Below are 16,085 nucleotides of genomic sequence, written 5' to 3'. Positions count from 1 at the left end.
ACAGACCAGGGAGCCTGTGTGTGAGACAGGAGGATGGATCACAGACAGACCAGGGAGCCTGCGAGACTGATAGGAGGACAGATCACAGACAGACCAGGGAGCCTGTGTGTGAGACAGGAGGACAGGTCACCGATGAGCAAACCTGTGAGATGTAAAGATAGGTCACAGACAGACCAGGACAAAACACTGACCCGAGAACCCACCGGCCTACTCACTTGAAACCTGAGACATAAGCAAGAGACAATAACATCCTGGGAACCCAACATTACTAAGTTCTAGTCTGGATCTAGGGTTTTCAAATTATCTCCTTGCGAATGGCACAAAATAGGTGATTTATACTCCAATTTTAAAGGGAATTAGTGAATTGGTTCTATTTTTGTTTTAATTTTTTTTTTTTTTGTAATGAATGTCTCCCTATTTTATTCTTGGTTTCCTTTGTAGGTTCTGGACTTTTTTGGTCTCACAACATAGCACAGGCTGGCCTCGAACTCACATCCCTCATGTTTCAGTCTAGAGTACTGAGACTGCAGGCCTGCACCACCACACCCGGCTTAACTAATGTGATTTAAATGTTTATATTTATTTTGGATTGAAGACTTTAGTTGTGTGTATTGGGAGTGGGGTAAGTTCACATGTGTGAGGTACCATGGAGACCAGAGGCACTGGTTATGTCTGCCTGGCATGGGAGCTGAGAATCAAAACCTGGGTCCTCTACACGAGCAGAAACTGCCTTTAATAAAAGTCACCTCTCCAGGCCTAGGACTTGAACCTAGGGCCTTGTACATGCAATGCACACGCTCTAACACTGAGCTCCACACTAAGTGAAGTCAGCCAGTGACAAACTGGCTAGTGATGCCTGACTCCTGTCATCCGAGGAGCCCAGAGTAGTCGGATCCTTAGGGGAAGATGCAGAGGAATGGTTGCCAGGGCTGCTCAAGGTGTGAGTAGAAAGTGTGTATCTGGTGAGCACGGGTTTTTAGTTTTGTAAGAAGAAGGGTTCTGCCGGGCCATGGTGGCGCACGCCTTTAATCCCAGCACTTGGGAGGCAGAGGCAGGCAGATTTCTAAGTTCGAGGCCAGCCTGGTCTACAGAATGAGTTCCAAGACAGCCAGGGCTACACAGAGAAACCCTGTCTCGAAAAGCAAAAAAGGAGAAGAAGAAGGAGGAGGAGGAGGGGGGGTGTCCTGAGCAATGGTGGTGTTTGCTCAACAATGCAGGTTTAACACCTGGAATGTTCAAAACGGAGAAGGCAGGGCTGGTGCAGGGAAGCTCAGTGGATGATGCCTAACATGCATGTGGCTAGTCCCTAGCATATGGGCATGGATGGACACACATGTCGCAAGTATATGCACATCCATACATACACATACACACAATGAACATATATCACACACTCACAATGCACACACACACACACACACACACACAGTACAGAGAGGGAGAGGGAGGGGTGAAGATGCTAAGTTGTGAATATTTAACCACCATCTTTAAAAACATGGAAATCTGAGTAAAGTATCATGTTAGTTACACATCAGTGGAGGCTCATCGTGACTAATGATATGATCACATAGTTACTTTAATAGTAATTAGCAATAAATATTGTTAAATTAATAATAGGGAAACAGGTGTATGGAACATGAGACCCTTTGTATGATCTTTAATCCTGCAAATCTAAAGCTGCAATGAAAGATAAAATCTGGTTTATACAGCACATACTAATTGAAGGAAACAATATTTTAAAGGTGGCCCCAGATCACTCACAGAATATGGCATGATTATACCTACAAATTACATATACGTATACGTATACGTATACATGTGGGTACTGAGATAGCTCATCAGGTAAATGCCGGCCATACAAGTCTGAATCCATAGTAGGAGAGAACCTACTCCCCAAAATTGTCCTTCAACCTCTATTCACACATGATGGCACATAAACACACACCCACACGCACATAACACCACCACCACCACCACCACCACCACCACCACCACCACCACCACCAACAACAACAACAACAACAACATTAACAATTAATAAAATGTTAAATCCTAGGGCTGGTTGTAGTTCAATGCTGGAGTGCTTGTCAGCATGATCAAGACCTTGGGTTTATCCCCAGCACTGAAAGAAAGCAGAAGGCAGCTTCATGGGCCGGGTGAGAAATCTTGTCATCCTGAGAGGGGCTGGCCGTGCCTGAGGCAGGTCCTTCCAGCAAGAGGGAACAGACGCCAGGCAGGAGCCTAGTGTGGGTTCCAAAAGCCAGGGGGAGGGACCGAGGGAAAACCACGGCTGTCATGGGGGATGGGCCTCTGCTTGGATCTTATTCTCTGCTCCAAGAAAGATTAAACGCTGGGAAGTGAGCCAGCAATGGTAGTACACACCTTTAATCCCAGCACTTGGGAGGCAGAGGCAGGCGGATTTCTGAGGTCGAGGCCATCCTGGTCTACAGAATGAGTTCCAGGACAGCCAGGGCTACACAGAGAAACGCTGTCTCGAAAAACCAGGAAAAAAAAAAAAAAAAGCTGGTGTGAATGGCTGCCATGTTACATCATCACCTGAGCCGAGTGTATCTGTGAATGATGCAAACTGGACAGGACTGGGGAGACTCTGGTTGGCTCTCTCTGAACAGGACGACATGGTGGGACTCTGAGCCAGCCAAAGCAGCTAGGACCACGTGCCACATACCGCATGCACTTTTGAAGGGTCATCAAGTTCTAGCCTCGCCACCACACAGCCAGCCTCCAGGATAACCCCTGGCCGCTTGATGTACCTCACCCGGCCGCTCTCCTGCACGTTCAGGGCCATGATCATCTTCATCACCTGTTTGGCAGAGAGGATAGGTCAGAGTTCCCCCCAGGGCAGGCACCCAGAGTCACCCCAGACTGTGACTGGAGCCGGCGGAAGGGCGGGCATCATGGTGATAGCAAACTTCTGGGCACCACTCATGCACAAGACAAGGAACCTGTCATCTCTCCTAGCCTGCTATGCATCACACGCGGGCGCCACCCAGGAACGGGCTCAACTACAGGGCCAGGGAGGCAGGTGTGTGTGCTGCCCATTTCACGGACACAGAAAATTCCCTTTTGGATTTGTGAGACTGGGGGTGGAACCCAGGGTGTTAGGCATGCTAGACAAACACTCTAGCACTGAGCTGCAGCTACAGGCCCCTCCTATTTTCAAAGGAAGCCCTCTGTCTTAGAAACACAAGTTAAATCCTATTTCCCACAGCGGTTAGTATAAAGTCAATCACATCGTAATAGACTGCACGGACTATAAGGATGCTGACCTGGTGACTGATAACCTAATGACACCATAGCCACGCCTGAGTTGTGTGTGGCGATGCTGGTGAGAGTGAGCTACAGAACTACCCGTCTGGTGAAATGCAGCACACACTTAATGCCGAGACACTGTTGGCAGCAGCCTCTCACATCCCATGCTTGGAGATCATCTCAACACCTCAAGTGACTGACTGACATCTTCCAGGCCTGTTGACTGAGGGACGGGGTTTCAGACCCACAGCTCCAGGGCAGGCTCTGCGCTCACCTCCATCTCAGCGTAGCTGCTCCCAGCTTCCACATGGTCTCCGTCCTCCACTGTGTACTGCATCAGCTTCCCAGCCGAGGGGGATCTCAGGACGGTGGGGTCATTTTCCTTTTCAAACACGCACGTCTTATTACCGATAGTGATCCGGTAACTACAGGAAGGGGGTGGGAGATGTGGGAGATGTATGAGGCCCAGCAAGGGCACCGGACTTTAGGGGAATCTACCCTTCCCAGGGCAGGCATTCCATCACCCTCTGTGAGGCATTAGGGCCTTTACTTCTTCTGGCTAAAAATTAGTTTCTATCACTGACATAATCCCCCCCAGGCCCTGCCACAGGGAAATCGATCCATCAATAAATCAATCAATACTATTCAATAACTCTTAACTGATTCCAAATCCTTCCTTTACCTAAACTGGGGAAGACAGGCTTTGGGCAGAGCCTAAGAGACATCTTGAACATTCTTAGCAGATGGAACGTGGTTAGAAGACAGTGTAAGTGTACTAAGGTATAACTCTAAGGTATATCTTTCTCTCAGATGCTGGGGAATGAGAAAGGGGTACACCTCATTGGCCTGGCTTCCAGGAGTAGGTTCTAATAGGCACATACGCACGCACACACACACTTTTGCACATACACTCTTTGGTGAAGGTCTGGGTGGCCTCCTCTGCCTGGGTCATCCAAGTACCACTGTGACTTCAGCATGGTCAGCCTGTGGGAGCTGTAGGTATCTGGACCCATCATGCAATGTTCCATGCCTAGAGCTTGCAGCATCCAGCATCCTCCCACCTATTCTGCTGCTGTTGCTGAGTGTCTCATCTCCTGTCATAGGCTGGAAGCTCAGGAGTGGTGACATCAGTGTCCTCATCCCTAGCTGAGCACGTTGATCACAGTGGCTCACAGTGGCTCACTGACCAGCCACTGGATCCTGCATCTGTTCCACGCCCATCCTCCAGGGCTGTGGATCCTGCAGCTCAGACCCAGGGCAGCTGGCACCTCCTCACTCAGCCTGCAGATTATAGAGCTGGTTGCTATGTCCTGTTTGGCTCTAAATCCTCTTGTAACCATAAAGGTGTTGCCTGGGGTCCCTTCCCCTCTAATTCTTGCCAGGTGCATGGAGTTCCAGCCATGCACCCTCTCCGGATGCCCCACAATGAATCAGAGCATGTTTCATCTAGAATTCCAGGCCTACACGGAGGCCAGCTTTGTATTCCACAGAGAGAGCTGCACATGCTCCATGCTGCCTGGGTGCACACTCGTGGCCATGGCCCTCACGCACCTGTCCACCTCTTCCTTCATGTATGTGGTGTAACTGCTGCCGTTGTAAGACAGGAGCAGCCCCCCGTCGTTCAGCCGGTGAGCATCGATCTCAATGTGGCAGCCGTTCATGATGAGGACAAACATAGTCAGGGACTGCCGGGCCACCTGTGGGGACAGGCTCACATCAGAATCCCCATGACGGTGGTGCACGGGCTAGCAGGCTACTCCTGCCCTGGGTGTGGACAAAGGCTTCAGGCTGAAGACACTGGGTCCATGTATCACTGTGGCTGGTGGGACTGTAGCTTGTACACTGGGTGGGACATCTTGTGGAGGCTTCATCAGGGACCTAGTCCACTAAACTGTGTGTGCCTCCAATATTCCAATGCCGAAACCAAGCCTCAAACGAGATCTTATTAGGAAGTGGAATCACTGGTTCAGGTATGTGCGTTATGAGGGCGGACCTTTCTTACTCGTCTTATAATAGGGACTCAGGGGTTGTGAGATGATACAGCGGCAAAGGCGCTTGTCATCAAGCATGACAAGCTGAGTTTGATTCCCTGGGTGGGAAGAGAATCAACTCCTGAAGGCTGCTTTTGATCTACACATGCATGTGCGTGCATACACACACACACACACACACACACACACACATACACACACATATACACACACACGTCATGAAACTCTCACACACACATATGCATACACACATGAATAAATAAATTCAATTTATAACTTTTTTTTTTTTTTTTTTTTGGTTTTTAAAGACAGAGTTTTTCTGTGTCGCCCTGGCTGCCCTGGAACTCCCTCTGTAGAACAGACTAGCCTTTTGAACTCACAGAGATCCACCTGCCTCTGCCTCTGCCTCTGCCTCCCAAGTGCTGGGATTAAAGGTGTGCACCATCACTGCCTGACTTCGATTTAAAATTTTTAAAGGAACTCCAAAGAGCTCCCTTGCCCTCCTCTACCACATGAAGACACACAGCAAAGGAAGGCACGCACTAGAGACTGGGGAGGGGCCTGAGAATTGATACTGAACTGATCCATGCCATGACCCTGGATGTCCTAGCCTTTGGAACTGTGGGCAATGCCTCCCACTGTTTACAAGGCCCTGCTCAATGGCACTCTGCTATAAAAACTTAAATAGAGAAAAAAACCTGAACATGGACTTTGCTTACTAGAGATCTGGGACATTGGAGAGAGGCATGCGCAGTGAGCTCTGGCCAAGAGGGAGGTGTGCGCAGTGAGCTCTGGCCCAGGCTCTGCACTTCCATCCCAATGAAATCCCAGCCCAAGTTTTGCCCCCATGCATGTAACTTCATAACATACACATGTATTACATCACACATACACAAATGATTTCGGATAAAAGACAGCATTCTTTGGGTTCCACTCATGATTCTTCTTCTACACTCAGACTGTTCAGGATTTGAAGCCATGGACACAGCAAGTCCTGAGGGACACACTGCTCAGACCCCACTCCACTCCAGGTTCACAGAAAAAAATTGAAACAAACTCCCACCCGGCTCAGAATGGCGGGGATTCTGAGATCTCACGGCCGTTACCTTGAGAACATACTTGATGCCTCCGTAAATCAACTCAACATCCACAATGTTCAGCAGAGAATCAGCCGGGAGGACCTGACCCCTAAAGGGAAAGCCGTGCCTGCCATCAGTCCAGGAAGGAGCAGAGACCCTATAGAACTCCCTTGGGCTCAGCGACATCTTCCATGGCCCTCCGGAGGCTGGGGTGGAACTCCATGGCAGAACAGGTGCCCCCGTGTACAAAGCCCTAGGCTCTACCCCCACCATCCACCAAGCTGCCTATCATCTGGCTTTGGCCATTCCTGGGCATCAGCAAACCAGATGGAGCCTAGCCTTATTAAAAGTGTGGGACACGGATCGCAGAGAGGAACTGGTACCTACTGAATTGACCCATGCTATGACCCTGGATGTCCCGGCCTCCAGAACTGTAAGCCTGGAGAACAAACTTCTGTTGTTGACAAGCTCCTGTTCTGTGGTATTGTGCTAGAAAAACCTGAAGAATGGGGCATTTTAAAATGGTTTCCAATCTTTTTCTGGGAGAACGACCCACACGAAAGTCAGGTGTGGTGGTATGTGTCTGTAAACTAGGTACTGGGAAGGGTGAGGCAGGAGGGAAACAAACACAAACCATTTCAACAAAAATACATGTGGGATCAGGGCTGGAGAGATGGGTCAATGGTTGAGAGCACTGGTTGCTTTTCCAGAGGACCCAGGTTTAATCCCCAGCCCCCACATGGCGGCTCAGAACTGTCTATAACTCCAGTTCTAGGGGACACAACACCCTCACACAGATATATGCAGACAATCCAACAATCAATGCATATAAAGTAAAAATAAGTAAGTCATTACTATATTTATGTGTATTTATGAGGTAAAAACGTCCAGTCTGTGGCCTGCTACCCTCTAGCACATGGGCTGTCACTCAAAGGTGATAAAGTGACCACTGCCGTTTTATCTTTCATGCTTTTTGTGGGGAGGTTTTGTCTTTCCTTTGTCACTTCTCCAGAGAGGGTAATTTGTTCCTATTGCTGGGATACTTGGGGAATGGCCTCTAGGAGGCAGCCTACAGTGCATAGGACAGTCCTGCCAAACGATTGATGATCCAGGCAGAAGCCACCTCACCAACTTCACCCTTCTCCTTCCCCCCTCCACCCGGATCCACACCCCCCCCAACACCCACTTGAACTCTCTCCCAGGCAGTACAGGTTTATTCTCAGAATGCTGAATGCAGGCCACAGGAGAGGCCAGTGGTGACTGAGCCACCCTCAAAGCCCACCACCTAGCAGGGTGGCACACAAGTATGACCCCAACACTCAGGAGGCTGAGGCAGGGGGATCACTTTTGATGCCAGCACAGGCTACATAATGAGAGTCATCTCCGAACAGTAGCAACAACAAGAGCCCCGTTCTGCCTTCTATGCTGCCCACCCATCACAGGGGGGGAAGGGGAGAGCTGTGCACTCTACCTTTCCAGGGAGTGCAAGAATTCCGTCATGCAGGTTCTGAACATCGAGTCTGCCACGTTTAAGGCCCCACACACCACACTGAGCATGATGTCCGGCTTCTCTGCCTAGAAGAGACTCCAGGTCTCAGTACCTGCAGGAAGCACGGATTTCTGCCCTCCCCACCACCGCCACCACTCCCCCCCCCACACCCTGGGGGGAGAGGCAGAGAAGCAAAGCACCCTCTTACCTGCACCCGCTGAGCAATGAGGTGGTCCAGCCACCCCGTGTCGATATCGTTGTTCTGGAAGCTCTCGGTCTCCAGAAGGTTAATGAGGTATTCCACAGTGGTCCGGAAGTCTCCCCGGATGGACAGTTCCTTCAAAGCCACCACCATGTTCCTGGAGAGACACGGGACTGGTTTCCACACTTAACCCACAACTTCCTGGGAAGTTTGCGATACGTTTCTCAGAGCATCTAAGAGCACAGGAGTCACGTGGGCTGGCTGAGTGACCTCACTTGAGTAACTTAACTACTCCAGGCCTCAGTTACCTCATCTGAAAAATAGAGTGATAACCCTGTCACCTGCAGTACTTGAGGGTTGCAAAGGGATGCTCCATATAATGCAGTTGTAGTCAACATGCCCAGAGTTTAGATCATCCTGATACATAATGATCCATAGAGAGGGGTAAGGCCTCTCTGACTGAGCGCAAGTTCTGTCTCCCCTTGATCTATTCAAATCTCCTGTCTCATAAAAGCCACTTCTACCTGTCCCCTGGCTGCTCTGTCCAGGTGTGTCGGTTGTCCTGGCTCAGTGGCCAGACAGGCAGTATAGTTGAAGGCCTGCAGTGAAGGCCTTTTGGGTAAAGGCACTAGGATGAGGTATACTCCTGGAGAGAAGGCTCCAACCCCTGACAGTGTCCTCATGAGCCATGAGCAGCTATGGGCAAAGGCAGTAATAGTTATATTTAAACAATGAGAAAATTAAAAGACACAGGGAGGTCACAGGGAGGTCAAATGAAGGTGAAGGCATCAAGTAGCCACAGGTCAGTCTCAGGACCTAAATCTGTATGTGACTCGACCATGCAACTGAAGAAGAGGAAGAGCGACTTGTCACACAAGGCTTGGCCGTAGCGCTGATTGAGGCCAGTGGCAAGCGCTTCCTTCGGCAAGACTCTGGCAGCAGTAAAAGCTGGCATTTCTAAGTCTGCAGCAGCTGCAAACAGAGCCACAGTCCGAGGCTCTGCTGGAGTATGCTGGGCTCACTTCCTCCCGTTAACTAAGCCTCATTCGGCTGCAAGTCTCCTTCCACTCTCTCCGAGGACCTCAGTTTGCCACAGAATGTGATTATAATGAATTAATCTAAACTGACCGAGGGGCAGAACCATCAAAATTGTCACACTTAACTAATTAATTCATGGTTAAGCCAGAGCAGAGTCTAATGCTTTTTAAATGAAGTACTCCTGATGCCTCTGGACTCCTTAACGCTCTGGAGAGTGGTTACCTGGGTGTGCGGGATGTTTAATTACAACACAAGGTGCATTTTACCTTCCCGGGCCGGTGTTGAGGCAGGGAGATGTTAAGAGCAGACAAGGGGGGTATTTGGTTAATATGAGTTTCTCAGTCTGCAATTCGCAGGGATCACAGGCCACGTCACAAGCTTGAGGAGCGAGCCGGGAGCAGCAGAGCTCCCAGAAGAAACCAAGTCGGAGTGAAGATGGTGTGGAAACTACTTACGGGGTGCTAAAGGGGCCCCCACCCTCTCCTGAGTACTGGGTACCCTTTAGACACCTTTGAATGCTTTGAGGTCTCTTTGAAGTTAGATCTCTTGCACACTCAAGACCCAGTGGCCTTGGTGAGCTCCCTGCTCTTTCACAGCAGGTCTCCAACGGAGGAAGAGACTCGTTCTTGAACTTCAGTAGTTAAAATGGTAACTGATGCACAGGGAAGGATTTGGGGGTGTGTGTATGTGTGTGAGTATGCAGGTGCATGCACACCATTGCAAGTGTGTGGGTCAGAGGAGTGTGTGTGTGTGTGTGTGTGTGTGCAGGCGCATGCACCTCCAGCTGCCTTGTAGAATCTGGGATCAAACTCAGGTGATCAGGCCTGTACACAAGTACTTGTGAGTGTTTTTTAAAACTAGGAGGCAATGATGGAGAGAAGGGAAGGGAACGGGAGATACTGACGAAATGGCCTCTTCACGGTTCTCGCCCCAGGAGAAGCAGTGCCCAAACTGGGAGTCAGCGAACTCGTGCAAGCCCCCGGCAGCAGCCACGCTGAAGTAACCCCACACGTTCTTGTTGCTGCGGAAGTTCAGCTCCTGCACTGTCCCCGAGCTTGGCTTAAAACCCTGGAGCCCAGACAGAGGAAAAAGAATAACAAAAGTCATTTCTGTGAGCACTTGGCTAGGGAGATAGCCCAGTCCACAAGCACTAACTTCCCAAGCAGAAGAACCTGGGTTCCATCCCCACAACATTCATAGACTGGACATTTTCATTGATAAAAATGTAAGTGAAGAGTGGGAAGGATGCCCAACGGTTAGGAGCACTGCCCAATCCTGCAGGGAACCTGGATTTGGTTCCCAGTACACTAACACGGTGGCTCATAAACATATGTGACTCTAGTTCAGGGGGTCTGACATTCTCTTTTGGCCTCCTTGGGTAGCAGGCCCACATATGGTACACATGCATGCAGGCAGGAACACTGATACACACAAAATAAAAATATATATATTAATTTTAAGTAAGCTAGGTAGTAAGCACATGCCTTTAATACCAACGCTCGGGAGGCAGAAGCGTGTGTGCGTGTGTGTGTGTGTGTGTGTGTGTGTGTGTGTGTGTGTGTGACACATTGTACTAGGAAAGCATGGAGCTTGAAAGTTGTCTTCTGACCTCTATGTGCTCATTATGGTTCCCATGCACACAGAAAACAAATACTAAAAAAATAGTTTTTAAAAGTAGCAGCATAGAGCTGGTATGGGGCTGTCTGTCTGTCACAGCTGGGGTTTGGTTTGCAGCCAAAGATCTGAACAAGAAAAATGGGGGCTCACCCCAAGTTCCTTGAACATGGCAAGATTTAAACATTACCCAGCAATACATGGGAACAGAAACATCACATGATTCCCGACTAGCATACCCAGTTAAAAATATATTTGAAGCTGGGTGTGGTAGCAGGTGCCTTTAATCCCAGCACTCAGGAGGCAGAGTCAGGCAGATCTCTGTGAGTTTGAGGCCAGAGTTATTATAGAAAGGCCTTGTCTCACACATGCACACACACACAAATCTTTGATTAAAAAAATAAAACACAAAGGTCTGGAGAGATGGCTCAGCAATTAAGAGCACTGACTGCTCTTCCAGAGGTCCTGAGTTCAATTCCCAGCTCACAACCATCTGTAATGGGATCTGATGCCCTCTTCTGGTGTGTCTGCAGACAGTGACAGTGTACTCATAAAACACACACACACACACACACACACACACACACACACACACACACACACGGAAACCAGAGGAGACTGGTGAGTCCCAGAACAACGAGGGGTCAGAGGTGTAAAAGCAATAAAGGCAGCCAAGTTGTTTTTAAGACCCCTAGGAAGAACAAGCCTCAAGGGGACCTCCCACGGGGTTCCATAAAAGACAGGACTAACCCTGGAACCCGGGCTCCAAACCTGGCTACACATACCAAAGATGGGAACCGTGTGGAGCAGTTTACCAGTCCCCAGCAGGCTGGAATCTGACCACCATCCAGGTAGGTCAGGGGAGTGAGGTACGGTGTAAAGGGTCTTGCTGAAGTCCAAAGCTATGACCAATAACTTCTACCCAGAGTTTCTTGGGTATAACTGAGAATTCTGAGTGCCAGTATACCCACACCAAAGACCAGGGCCCGCCCTTTGCAACGAGTCTAAGGTTGGTGGAAACATGGAGACCCACACTTGGTGACGCACACTTGCCTCGTCTGGGTTTTCACTGGTGATCCTGGCTGCAATGACATGGCCTCGGGCAACGGGAGGGCTCAAGGGGGTCTCAAAAGGAATTGGGGTCACTCCCCAGGGGGACTCTCCATATAGAAGCCGTATGTCCTTCAGCCGGTGCAGGGGTACGCCCATGGCAATCTAAGGAAAAAACCCATCCCACAGGTCAGTGTGCTAGGATTCTGGCCCTGAGATGTGGACAGCAACATGGATGTGAAGAAAAAGAGGCTCAGTCAACACTTCCAGATAGACTGAGCCTATCACATCCAGACAGTGCTGTGTACAGGGGAACAGGAGAGGAGAGAAAGTCAGCCGATCCTAACTGGTATCACACACTTGAAGTCCAGTACTCAGGAAGCTGAGGCAGGAGGATCACAAGTTCCAGGCCACACTGAGATAGCCTGGGGAGCAGGCACAAGGGAAGACTCAGCTGGTATATGGCGTATCATGTCAGGAGGAGCTCCACCATTAAGTCTGCGGCTAGCCTCTTGGAGCTACAGAGAGAAGCCACAGGGCTGGCTGGATGGTCACAGAGGCCTCATGACGGCAACAAGAAAAGTCCAGGCATGTCTCAGACTCCATTTAAGTACGTGGTGGAGTTTAGTATCTCAAAAGGACACCGGAATGTTCTGCAAAACTACTTAGTGTGAATTGAGCCAGGAAGAAATAACTGAGCAAATCGAAACTGATGGACATTCAGCCTGAATGCTCAAAACACCAGTTCTGGGCCAGTGAGAGGGCTCAACTGCTCTAGATGACTGCTGCTAAGTCTGACCACCTGAGTTCAATTCTCAGGACCCACACTGGGGAAAGGAGAGAACCTATGAAACATCTTCTGACACAGCACGATGTGCTCACACTCACGCGACACACGTGCTCAATCACGCAACACACTTGGGGCCCATTTCCAAGGTCCTCACCTGCAACTGTGCAGCAGGCAGGTTGACATCTGCGATCATTTCAGTGCACGGATGCTCCACCTGCAGGCGTGGGTTCAGCTCCAAGAAGTGGAAGCTGCCATCCTGGCTGTATAAGTACTCCACAGTGCCAGCGCTCACATAACCCACGGTCTTGGCCAGGAGGACGGCACACTGCAGAGACAGAGGCCAAGGGCAATCTCATGTCATTATGAGTGCCAGCACCTGTTCCCTCCCCCAGGGCACACTGAGGACCTGCCACTTGGAAATCCTCAGTGACCGGTGACCAAACACATCGGTGTGATGCCGAGATCGCCACCTTTCAGCCACCATGGCTGTGGACAGCTCTGCCCAGCTCTGCTAAGCTGCCCCAAGCCCACTCTGCCACTCTGTGCGATGCCAAGATCGCCACCTTCCAGCCACCATGGCTGTGGACAGCTCTTATCTGCCCAGCTCTGCTGAGCTGTTCCAGGCCCACTCTGCCACTCTGTGCGATGCCGAGATCGCCACCTTCCAGCCACCACGGCTGTGGACAGCTCTTGTCTGCCCAGCTCTGCTGAGCTGACCCAGGCTCACTCTGCCAAAGGCACCTGTTCCATGAACTCAAACACAGCAGGAGCGGCTATGGTGGCCGGAGCCTCCTCAATGATCTTCTGGTGCCGCCTCTGGATGGAGCAATCTCGTCCGAACAGTGACACAGCGTTTCCATACTGATCCGCCAAGACCTGGACTTCCAGGTGCCTTGCGTTCTGGGCCAGCTTCATGAGAAAGATTGGTGAGCCTGGGATCTCACTCTGCACCTGTGGGGGAGGCATGGATGGTGACAGATCCGAGAAGATCCAGCCCTGGAAGCTTCTGGAAGTTAAACAATAGCCAGATATGGGCAGGGGCTACCCCCATGTCCCACTCCCTCCTCGGTTTCATTTTTAATTCCAACAGACACCTGGTGTGCTTTCTCATCACTTTAAAAGTCAAACCATCAAATAGGGCACCATGTTCCCCGCTACATGGCATGTGGTGTTCATACCCTATTCAATGTTCATACCCTGTTCAGTTCATGAAATCTCAGCACCCAAGCAGCTGGAGCAGGAAGACTGTTCTAAGTTTAGGGCCAGCCTGGGCTACATGTGGAATACAAGCCTAGCCTTAGCTATACAGAAAGTTCAAGGCCAGGCTGAGCTACACAGCAGACACAAAAACAAACAACAGAACCTCGCTGAGTTTAGTTTTCTGGGGGTATAGCAGCGTGGTGTAGATAATGTATTACACACTTGAAATTTGCTCAAAAAAATCCCAGCATTCTTCCCAAACACACATAAAGCACGTGAGGTGATGTGTCTGTACACCGACTTAGCCGTGAGAATCACCCCAGGGAATATATGCAGGACGGAACGGCACGCTGAACAGCTTAAACAAATACAGCTTTATCTGTCAGATATAGATCCACAGAGGTGTGGGGTGGCGATGTAGCTACTTTTCTCCTGCACGTTCTGTAGCACATAGAACACTTCTTTACACAAAACATGCGCACACCCACCTCTGGGCTGTGGGAACCTGTGTGGAGAGAGATGGGAGCCATCCCGGCTGCTGTTCAAAGTTTTCAGACATTCTTCCTGAGGTTCTGCTTAGCTCAGCAGGCACAGCATGGCAGAGGACCTGCCATCAGGGTACAGCACTCACACGTGCCCAGAGTGCAACCATAGGCAATGCTTTCTAGGACATTCTCAAAGTGTATTTGTCAGGGCATGCAATGTGTGCGGGCTTAACTAAGTCCCTCTCTAGGCAGCTTCTGTTGTTGTCAGAGTCTCACTGTAACTCTAGCTGGCCTTCGGCTATGTGGACTAGTGCAACCTACACCCATGCATCTAACTCCAGTTCCAGACACTCTGCTGGCTTCTTTTGGGCACTAGGCAGGCACATGGTGCACAGACAAACTGGCACACAAAACACCCCTTGTGTTTGTATATGCTTGGTCCAGGGAGTGGCACTATTAGAAGGTGTGACCCTGTTGGAGTGGGCGTGACCTTGTTGGAATAGGTATGGCCTTGTTGAGAAGGTGTGGCCCTTTTGGAACAGATGTAGCCCTGTTGGAGGAGGTGTGACCTTGTTGGAGGGGGTGTGGCCTTGTTGGAGTGGGTGTTGTCTTATCAGAGTAGGTGTGTCACTGTAGGTGTGGGCGGAAGACCCGATGCCAGTGAGCCACGCGCCCACCTTGTGGTGGATTTTGAAGCAGATGTGCACATCACTGCTCACAAGCCCACAGCTCCTGCTGGCCTTTGCAGTCTTTCTTCAGATGGCCCAGTCTGTGCCTTAGGGTGTCTCTGAGCAGGGATGGCTCCCATCTCTCTCCATCTCTCTCCTAGCTGCCTGGAAGTCAGTTTTCTCCTAGTGGCCCTCAGATGAAGTTGCAGAACTCTCAGCTCCTCCTGTACCATGCCTGCCTGGACGCTGCCATGTTCCTGCCTTGATGATAATGGACTGAACCCCTGAACCTGAAAGCCAGCCCCAATGAGATGTTGTCCTTCTAAGAGTTGCCTTGGTCATGGTGTCTGCTCACAGCAGTAAGACCCTAAGACACCCCTATACATAAAAGAAAACTTAAGGGGGAAAAGGAGCTGCAGTTATCTTAAGCAACATAAAACCTTTCTCCCAAACATGGCGGGAGTGGGAGTGGGAAGGGAGGGGGGTGCAAAGCTGAAGGCTGAGCTGTAGCTCACTGATACAGGGCTCACTTAGCACCCACAAGTTGTCTCCTGCACCCTTCATCCAAAAAAGAAGACCGATCAGTACAAGTCAAACACACACACACGATCTCTTACAGGCCTGCGGCCTGGAAGTACCAGGCTGGAGCGCATTGCCCATCAAAGGTGCTCACAGAGGAAAGCAAGTAAACACAAAGGTCACACCCACATAAAAACTGAGCACCTAGACACTTAAAAATGAACCCCAAAACACGCTGTGCAAATAGGAGACCATTTCAGAGACACCCTAAGGCACAGACCGGGCCATCTGAAGAAAGACTGCAAAGGCCAGCAGGAGCTGTGGGCTTGTGAGCAGTGATGTGCACATCTGCTTCAAAATCCACCACAAGGTGGGTGTATGGCTTGCTGGCAGAGAGCATGCCTAGAAGGTGAGAGACCTTGTGTCCCACCCCAGCACCACTGCCAAAAAAGAAAAGAAAAAGAAAAAAAGCCAGAGAGCTGCCTCAGTGTTGTGGGGAACTGAGTTCAAATCCCAGAACCCATATAAACATTACTACACTTGTCTATAATCCCAGCACCCGAGACAAGAGTCTCAGAACATGGAAGTCTTCATGTTCCTAGGCAACAAGCCTAGTGTGCACACCAGCAACTGAGGGTGTCTGCCTCGAACAAGTGGAGGACCAGCAACTGAGGGTGTCTGCCTCGAACA

At 50.2% G+C, this 16,085-nt stretch overlaps 1 protein-coding gene across 6 annotated transcripts in view; it reads right to left on the bottom strand.

Annotated features, from left to right (window-relative positions):
- Positions 1-16,085, bottom strand: part of Acacb (acetyl-CoA carboxylase beta) — a 111,776-nt gene that overhangs the window by 46,656 nt on the left and 49,035 nt on the right. For all 6 annotated transcript variants that reach the window (XM_031337482.1, XM_031337483.1, XM_031337479.1 and 3 more), the window contains 10 exons: positions 13,265-13,474; positions 12,678-12,848; positions 11,737-11,898; positions 9,974-10,137; positions 8,038-8,188; positions 7,812-7,915; positions 6,368-6,449; positions 4,822-4,967; positions 3,545-3,695; positions 2,687-2,821 (listed from right to left, as the gene is read on the bottom strand). In XM_031337482.1, the coding sequence (XP_031193342.1) occupies positions 2,687-2,821; positions 3,545-3,695; positions 4,822-4,967; positions 6,368-6,449; positions 7,812-7,915; positions 8,038-8,188; positions 9,974-10,137; positions 11,737-11,898; positions 12,678-12,848; positions 13,265-13,474 (1,476 nt within the window). The remainder of the gene's footprint in view (positions 1-2,686; positions 2,822-3,544; positions 3,696-4,821; positions 4,968-6,367; positions 6,450-7,811; positions 7,916-8,037; positions 8,189-9,973; positions 10,138-11,736; positions 11,899-12,677; positions 12,849-13,264; positions 13,475-16,085) is intronic.

Source organism: Mastomys coucha, unplaced genomic scaffold, assembly GCF_008632895.1.
Source record: "Mastomys coucha isolate ucsf_1 unplaced genomic scaffold, UCSF_Mcou_1 pScaffold22, whole genome shotgun sequence".
Classification (NCBI taxonomy): domain Eukaryota; kingdom Metazoa; phylum Chordata; class Mammalia; order Rodentia; family Muridae; genus Mastomys; species Mastomys coucha.
This window is presented reverse-complemented; position numbering and strand designations above follow the sequence as displayed.